The sequence below is a fragment of the Poecile atricapillus genome, chromosome 23 (assembly GCF_030490865.1).
Source record: "Poecile atricapillus isolate bPoeAtr1 chromosome 23, bPoeAtr1.hap1, whole genome shotgun sequence".
Lineage (NCBI taxonomy): Eukaryota > Metazoa > Chordata > Aves > Passeriformes > Paridae > Poecile > Poecile atricapillus.
The window spans coordinates 1,433,658-1,442,427 of NC_081271.1; the positions used below are offsets into that span (position 1 = coordinate 1,433,658).

Sequence of the window (8,770 nt, forward strand, 5' to 3'; positions counted from 1 at the left end):
TCCCCCCCGGGGCTGGGGGCTGTCTGTCCCCTGTGGGGCTGGGGGCTGTCTGTCCCCTGGGGGGCTGGGGGCTGTCTGTCCCCTGGGGGGCTGGGGGCTGTCTGTCCATCCCCGGGGCTGGGGGCTGTCTGTCCCCTGTGGGGCTGGGGGCTGTCTGTTCCTCCCCGGGGATGGGGGCTGTCTGTCCCCCCCGGGGCTGGGGGCTGTCTGTCCCTCCCCGGGGCTGGGGGCTGTCTGTCCCCCCGGGCTGGGGGTTCCCTGTCCCCCCCGCATCCATCCAGCTCTCGGTGCCCGTTCCAGACCCCATCCCTCGGCGCGGTGTCCCTGGCCGGGCGCAGGATGTGTCCCCTGGGCTGGCTGGGAGTGGCCAGCCTGTGCCTGGGGACACTTTGGGCTGTCCCAGCCAAGGAGAGGAGGAAGGCGGAGAAGCCCAAGGCTGACCTGACCCTCTATGAAAACCCGGATTTGGACAACTACGACCTGACCTTGGATAACTACGGGGAGATCCTGGACCTGAGCAACTACGAGGAGCTCTACGACTACGGGGACCTTGTCCCGAAGGTGAGGAGGACGCAGGAGAGCCCCTGGGTGCATCCCGGGACAGGGATTTGGTGCCAGGGATGGATGTGGCACCGCAGGACCGAGCAGCCTCTGGCAGCAGCAGCAGCAGCCCTGGCAGCTCTCCCGGTGCTGGGGAAGGTTTTACCCGAGCCAAACCTCTGCCAGCTCGTTGTCCCCCTGCCAGCGCCTGGATGTGAGGATTCCTTCATCCCTCTGGGCCAGGAGGGCTCCTTGGAGAGCTTGGAGAGCTTTCCAAGAAGGAATTCCTAACCCCAACCTGTGACCCCGGGGCGGGACGTCACCCACCCTCACACCCAGCTGTGTTTGCAGATCGAGGTTGGCACCTTGGCTCCTCGCCCCAAGGACCCCAAAACCCACCCAGAGCTGGGTGAAACCACAGCTGGAACCCCAAAACCGCAGCCCCCGAGCGGCGCTGGCCCCGCGCCCCCAGCGCCCATCCCCGGGCAGGGTGAGTTGCGTTCCCTCGGGATGAATCCCCACGTCACAGGGGTGGAGTTTTTTGGGGAAAAAAAAAGGGAATTCTTGTGCTGCCAGCAGCTCTTTGCAGGGTTTTGGGGTTGAGTCTGCTCACACAGCGAGGCAGGAGGGCGACAGAGAGAGAAATTTCTGGGAAAAAACCAACTCCAGCAAAGCAGCGATGCTTTAATGAGCAGAGGCTTTGCCACAGTGGCAATTAAATTAGCGACAATTAAAATCCTGGAGCGAGGATAAATATCTTTATCCCTTTTCTGTCGCTCCAGACCGGGACAAATTAAGTGGGAGGAGAAAGGAAATCGGTGCTGAGCTGTTTTGAACCCCCCCTGGAAGGGATGGGGAAGCTGGGGGGGACCGGGATGGAGCTGGGGGAGAGGAGGGGGATCAGGTCCAGGGGTTGGGCTCGGTTTTACCCCTCCTGCCCCCCATGCTGGGGCCTTTGGGGCGGCTGGGACAGATTTTTCTTGATCCAAAATAATTTTCTTGAGTTCTGCTTCCTCCAGTGGGAAAATGGAAGGGGGCCAGGAGAGATTTGGGTGTAAAAAGCTGAATTTGGGGGCTTTGATCTCCCCTCCTCCTGCAGGAGGGATTTGGGCACTTCGTTTATGAACAGGAATTTTTGGCTGGGAGTTTCTGGCCCTTGCCTGGGTGATGGTGGGCAGATCCCGCTGTTGTGGGGTATTTTATGGGGTCAGGAGGTTGTGACAGCTCTGGGGGTCACAGACCCACAGCAGGGTGAGCAGATCCCGCTGTTGTGGGGTATTTTATGGGGTCAGGGGGCTGTGACAGCTCTGGGGGTCACAAACCCACAGCAGGGTGGGAAAATCCCACTGTTGTGGGGTGTTTTATGGGGTCGGGGGGCTGTGACAGCTCTGGGGATCACAAATCCACAGGAGGGTGGGCAGATCCCACTGTTGTGGGGTATTTTATGGGGTCGGGGGGTTGTGACAGCTCTGGGGGTCACAGATCCATGTCCCCATGGCAGGGTGGACACATCCCACTGTTGTGGGGTGTTTTATGGGGTCGGGGGGTTGTGACAGCTCTGGGGGTCACAGATCCGTGTCCCCATGGCAGGGTGGACACATCCCACTGTTGTGGGGTATTTTATGGGGTCAGGAGGCTGTGACAGCTCTGGGGATCACCGACCCACAGGAGGGTGGGCACATCCTGCTGTTGTGGGGTATTTTATGGGGTCAGGAGGCTGTGACAGCTCTGGGGATCACCGACCCACAGCAGGGTGGACACATCCCACTGTTGTGGGGTGTTTTATGGGGTCAGAGGGCTATGACAGCTCTGGGGGTCACAGATCCATGTCCCCATGGCAGGGTGGGCAGATCCCACTGTTGTGGGGTATTTTATGGGGTCAGGAGGCTGTGACAGCTCTGGGGGTCACAAAGTCTGTGTCCCCATGGCAGGGTGGGCACATCCCACTGTTGTGGGGTATTTTATGGGGTCAGGGGGCTGTGACAGCTCTGGGGGTCACAGACCCACAGCAGGGTGAGCAGATCCCGCTGTTGTGGGGTATTTTATGGGGTCAGGGGGCTGTGACAGCTCTGGGGGTCACAGATCCATGTCCCCATGGCAGGGTGGGCAGATCCCGCTGTTGTGGGGTATTTTATGGGGTCGGGGGGTTGTGACAGCTCTGGGGGTCACAGATCCGTGTCCCCATGTCAGGGTGGACACATCCCACTGTTGTGGGGTATTTTATGGGGTCGGGGGGCTGTGACAACTCTGGGGATCACAATTCCACAGGAGGGTGGGCAGATCCCACTGTTGCGGGGTATTTTATGGGGTCGGGGGGTTGTGACAGCTCTGGGGGTCACAGATCCGTGTCCCCATGGCAGGGTGGACACATCCCACTGTTGTGGGGTATTTTATGGGGTCAGGGGGCTGTGACAGCTCTGGGGGTCACAGATCCATGTCCCCATGGCAGGGTGGGAAGATCCCGCTGTTGTGGGGTATTTTATGGGCTCAGGGGTGGTTTCCACGCCCAGGCTGTCTCTGCACCCCCAGGGCTGCCCAGCTGCCTGCTGTGCCTGTGCCTCGGCACCTCGGTGTACTGCGACGACGCCGACCTGGAGCAGATCCCGGCGCTGCCCCCGGACACCGCGTACCTGTACGCCCGCTTCAACCGCATCGCCGCCATCCGTGCCCGGGACTTCTCCGGCCTCGGTGCGTTGGGATCAGCGGCACCCACAGGAAAAATCCCTCCCGGCAGAGTTAGGGTAGAGCAGTTAAAAATCAGGATTTGATGGGAAGTTGGTGGTGATGGGCACAGCTGGGATTGGGTTTCTGCAGTTTTATCAGGTTAATTATTACCTGTCTGACAGTGCATTTGAATTTCTGCTGTTTTATCAGGTTAATTGGTTGGGATGTTTAATAGGTGCATGCAATAGGATTCGGTCATTCCAGTCTCTCATCAACTCCATCCTGCCCCACTTTCTTATTGTAGGTCCCCTCCTTGGAATAACACCAAACAATATCTCAGGAATATTGTTTGTTGAATATTATTCAGTATTATTGAATAGATATATTCAAATATATATTTTATATATATAAAATATATATAATATTATATATACCGTACATATTATCATATATATTCTTTTTATATATAAATAATTTAAATATAAACATCTAATAATATAGAATAAATATAATATAATATAATATAATATAATATAATATAATATAATATAATATAATATAATATAATATAATATAATATAATATAATATAATATAATATAATATAATATAATATAATATAATATAATATAATATAATATCACATTGATATAATATAATATAATATAATATAATATAATATAATATAATATAATATAATATCACATTGATATAATATAATATAATATTACAATAATATAATATTACATTAAAAATATATTTTATTTATATATATATAAATATATATGAATATAATTCAGTATTATTGAACATTTCAGTGACATGTTTGGAAGGTCAGCTTATTGTTCCAGAACCTGAGAGAGAGGGTGGAAAAAATTCCAGAGTTGGTTAAGGAGCTGGATAATATCAGCCTACAGAGCTACAAATATATGAAAAATGCATAAAAATCATCTTTGGGAGGAGGGAAATGAACAGGATTTGGACGGGGAATGAGGGGAATAAACGGCCCTGGCTTTATCCCTCTTTCCCTGCTCCCCTCAGAGAAGCTGAAGCGCATCGACCTGAGCAGCAATTCCATCTCGTGGGCGGACGTGGACGCGTTCCGGCTGCTGCCCAGCCTGCAGGAGCTGCTGCTGCCCGAGAACCGCCTGACAGCGCTGCCCGAGCTGCCCCGCAGCATCGTCCGCCTGGACGCTCGCCTCAACCGCATCCCCAGCGCCGGGCTGCGCCCCGAGGCCTTCCGTGTGCGTCCGGCAACCGCCAGGACCGGGGGACACTGGGGGTGCACAGGGGTGGGAGATGGGGGGTCAGCTCTGGGGGGTCAGCTCTGGGGAGTCAGGTCTATGGGGTCAGCTCTGGGGGGTCAGCTCTGGGGGGTCAGCTCTGGGGGGTCAAATCTAGAGGGGTCAGGTCTATGGGGTCAGGTCTATGGGGTCAGCTCTGGGGGGTCAGGTCTATGGGGTCAGGTCTATGGGGTCAGCTCTGGGGGGTCAGCTCTGGGGGGTCAGGTCTATGGGGTCAGGTCTAAAGGGGTCAGGTCTATGGGGTCAGGTCTATGGGGTCGGGTCTATGGGGTCAGGTCTATGGGGTCAGCTCTGGGGGTCAGGTCTATGGGGTCAGGTCTATGGGGTCAGCTCTGGGGGGTCAGGTCTACGGGGTCAGCTCTAGGGGGTCAGGTCTGGAGGGGTCAGGTCTACGGGGACAGGTCTATGGGGTCAGGTCTACAGGATCAGGTCTAGGGGGGTCAGGTCTAGGGGGGTCAGGTCTATGGGGTCAGCTCTGGGGGGTCAGGTCTATGGGGTCAGGTCTACGGGGTCAGCTCTAGGGGGTCAGGTCTGGAGGGGTCAGGTCTATGGGGTTAGGTCTGTGGGGTCAGGTCTAGAGGGGTCAGGTCTAGAGGGGTCAGCTCTTGGGGGTTCATTGGTTCATCTCTGGGGGGTTCATTGTTTCATCTCTAGAGGGGTCAGATCTGGGGGTTCAGTTCTAAAGGGATCAGCTCTAGAGGGGTCAGCCCTAGGGGGTCAGCTCAAGAGAGGTCAGCTCGAGATGGGTCAGCTCTAGGAGGTTCATTGGTCCATCTCTAGGGGCTTCACCCCTAAGAGGTTCATCTCTAGGAGTTCATTTCTCTTGGGGTTCACCTTTAGGGGTTCATCTCTAATGGGTTCCATCTCTAGGGGGCTTCATGTCTAGGAGGGTTCATCTCTAGGGAGGTTCATTGGTTCATCTCTAGGGGTTTGTGTCTATTGGGGTTCACCTCTTGGGGTTCATCTCTCAGGGTTCATCTCTCGGGGTTCATCTCTTGGGGTTCATCTCTCAGGGTTCATCTCTCGGGGTTCATCCTTAGCAGGTTCATCTCTGCCCTCTCCCCACAGGATCTGAAGCAGCTGCAGTTCCTCCATCTCTCCGATAACCAGCTGGATTTTATCCCGGTGCCCCTTCCCGAGAGCCTGCGCTCACTGCACCTCCAGGTGGGACGGGGTTTGTCTGTGCCTGAGCGGAGCCCAGCCCTCCTCATCCTCCTCATCCTCCTCCTCCCCCTCCTCATCCTCCTCTTCCTTGTCCTGGTACTGGCCCTGATCCTGATCCTGGGCCTAGGCCTGGAACTGCTCTTCCTCCTCATCCCTTTGACTCAGATTTGTCCCTTTCCCTGCATCTCCAAGTGGGATGAGATTTATCTGAGTTTAGCAGATCCCGCCTTCTCCATCCTCTCCTCCTCCTCCTTCTCCTCCTCCTCATCCTCATGGTCCTGATCCTGATTGGGGTCCTAGTCCTGGTGCTGGTTCTGCTCCTCATCCTCATTGTCCTGCTCCTGCTCCTGCTCCCTCTGACTCGTCCTCGCCCCTTTCCATGTTCCAGAACAACAACATCCAGACGATGCACGAGGACACGTTCTGTGACAGCCAGGACCAGGGCCAGATCCGCCGGGCGCTCGAGGACATCCGCCTGGACGGGAACCCCATCAACCTCAGCCTCTTCCCCAACGCCTTCTTCTGCCTGCCCCGCCTGCCCACCGGGCGCTTCTCCTGAGCCCCCGAGCTGGAAATGCAGGAAAATATTCCCAGATCCCGTCCCAGAGCGCTCGGCCCCCGCTGCTCCCTGGGAAATGTGGATAACGTGGGGGTGTCTCACCCCAGGGTGAGCTCGGTGCTGGGGCAAATGCAGCGGGGAGTAATGAAATAAAAATAAAATGAAGATTTTTAAGTGCACACAAAGTCTTGTTCTTGGTAGTGAGAGTGAAGTCCTCAGCCAGACCCAAATTGGCTTGAATTTGCAAAGATGGGATTTCCCTGAGTCCTGTTTCTCCCTCCATTCCCTCCCAGAGCCTCGGGAAGATCCTGAGATCCTGTTCAGGGTGTCCTGGCGTTGCTCCAGGGAGGTGACACTCCGGCCATCTCAGGTGTGATCCTTCCCCAGGTCCAGCTGTGCTGCTCCAGGGGGTGTTTCACATCCAGATGTGACCTCTGGGCACAGCTGGACAGTCCCTGTGTGCTCCCAGAGAGGATAAAACAGGAAATCCCTGCACAGGGAAACGGGAATCCTCCATCCCCTCATCCCAGACTCACTGCAGTCCCGGGAACAGGGACTGGGAGCTGTCCTGGCATTGGGTGGGATCTCCAGCACCCCTGGATTTGGGAGGGCACCCCTGGATTTGGGAGGGCACCCCTGGATTTTGGGAGGGCATCCCTGGATTTGGGAGAGCATCCCTGGATTTGGGAGGGTATCCCTGGATTTAGAACAGAATCCATGGATTTGAAACCACGGAGAAACCTGGAAATCCTCACGTCCAACAGCCCCGCCAGGAGCAGCAGGAAAATCACTGGGATGGAGTTAAAATCTCTGGGATCATCCCAGCTTCCAGCAGCCGAGAGGAGCTGCCCAGTGGTGTGGGATATTTTCGATGCGATGTATTCATCCCCTATATTTTTATCCACGTGTAAGGAACACCGCGAGGGGGATGACACATCCCCGGAGAATCCAAACCCCTGAACTGAAACCACGGAGCTCAGCCCACATCCTCGGAGCCCGGGGAGGCATCCGAAGGCGGCTGGAGAAAACCTGGGAAGAGGATCCAGCTCCTCCCTCATCCATGGGGACCCGGAGCCCGTGGCGCAGCACGGAGAGGAGCGCGGCACCTTTATTTTTCCATGCAAAACCCAGCTCAGGCATGGATTGTTGACCCAAAATCCTTGGGAAATGGGAATTTGGAGCTGTTTTATCCAAAGTTACGGGATTTGTTGCCGCTGTTGTTGTGTCACCCCTGAGACAGCTCAGCTCTGTCCCCGCATCCTCCTCCATCCCCATCCACCCTTCCAACACCTTCCCACCAGCCTTTATCCCGCTGTTCCCATGGGATGGAGCCCCCAAATCCCCAAATCCAGCCCCACTTCTACCCCTTCAGAGCTCTGGAAAAGGTGGGAACGCCCCTGTCCCATCCTGTTCCCTCCTCCCTGGGGGTGAGGGGACCCCAAAGCCGCCCAAAGCAACACAACGCCCCCAAACCTCATCTCTCCTCCAGCAAATCCCCCTCAGAGCTACTCATTTCTTTTGGAAAAGTTGGGATTTCTGCAAATCAGGCTCCAGCAGGATGGAACTGGCCGAATTTTCCCAGCCAGGTCCTTCGCCTTCGTCCCGCTAGAGGGCAAAGGCAGAGTGTCGGGAATGCCGGACCTTCCCTCCGGACCGCGCTCTCCCTGCTGGCGGCTTTGGGTCTCCCGGGAATGCCCGCCGGGATTGGGAATAGCCCGGGAATTAGCGGGGAAGGTTCAGAGGAGGCTGGGCTGCGGCAGGAGGGGATGGCATTTACAGAAATCCCAATTTTTCCGAGAGTAGGGAGCGGCTCTGGGGGGCTCTGCTGGGGCAGAGCTGAGATTCAGGGCGGGTGCCTTGGGTGGCTTTGGTGTCCCTGTCACCCCAGGGAGGAGGGACCCTGGCGGGACCCCAGGAGTGGCTGGTTATTGATTATTGGGGCAGTTATTGATCTCGCCCTCGTGTCCCCGCTGGGAACGGCCACCCCCTCCTGCCACTCCAGCGGGCAGGGGCTGTCCCCTTGCTGTCCTCGAGCCCCGGGACCCTGTCCTGGAGCAGCCAGGAGGGCACAGAGCCCTCCCCCGGTGCATCCCTGTCCTCCCCTCCATCCCTCCTCCCTCTCCCGGGAGCATTCCCGTGTGGAATTCCTGGCTCTGCCTCCCTCCTCGCTGTGCTGCTCAAGGTCACCTTCCCCCGGCGGGGCTGGATTGTCGCATATTGTCACATATTGATCGCTGGGCTGTGGCAGCGCGGGCTCGCAGCGCTCCCGAGCCCCGCCAGCTCCGCATCCTGCAGCTCCCGCCCGCTCCATATGGGCCCTCTCCCCCTCCTCCTCCTCCTCCTCCTCTTCCTCCTCCTCCTCCTCTTCCTCCTCCTCCTCCTCCTCCTCCTCCTCCTCCTCCTCCTCCTCCTCCATCCCGCCCGCCCCGCTCCGCTCCCAGCCCCGGCACCCAAGCACAGACCGGGAATTCTTCACATTTCCCGAGCCCCGGAGAGCGGGACCCGCTCCCTCTCGGGCTCCCGGGGGATGCGGCACCAGC

General features: G+C 56.5%; 1 protein-coding gene across 1 annotated transcript; it reads left to right on the top strand.

The window, feature by feature from the left end:
* Positions 1-339: 339 nt before the first annotated feature.
* On the top strand, positions 340-6,344 carry OPTC (opticin). Its single transcript, XM_058856046.1, has 6 exons — positions 340-561; positions 892-1,030; positions 3,070-3,228; positions 4,245-4,447; positions 5,576-5,671; positions 6,060-6,344. Exons 1-6 carry the CDS (start codon positions 340-342, stop codon positions 6,228-6,230), a joined length of 990 nt encoding a protein of 329 aa, XP_058712029.1. The 3' UTR covers positions 6,231-6,344.
* Positions 6,345-8,770: the final 2,426 nt, after the last annotated feature.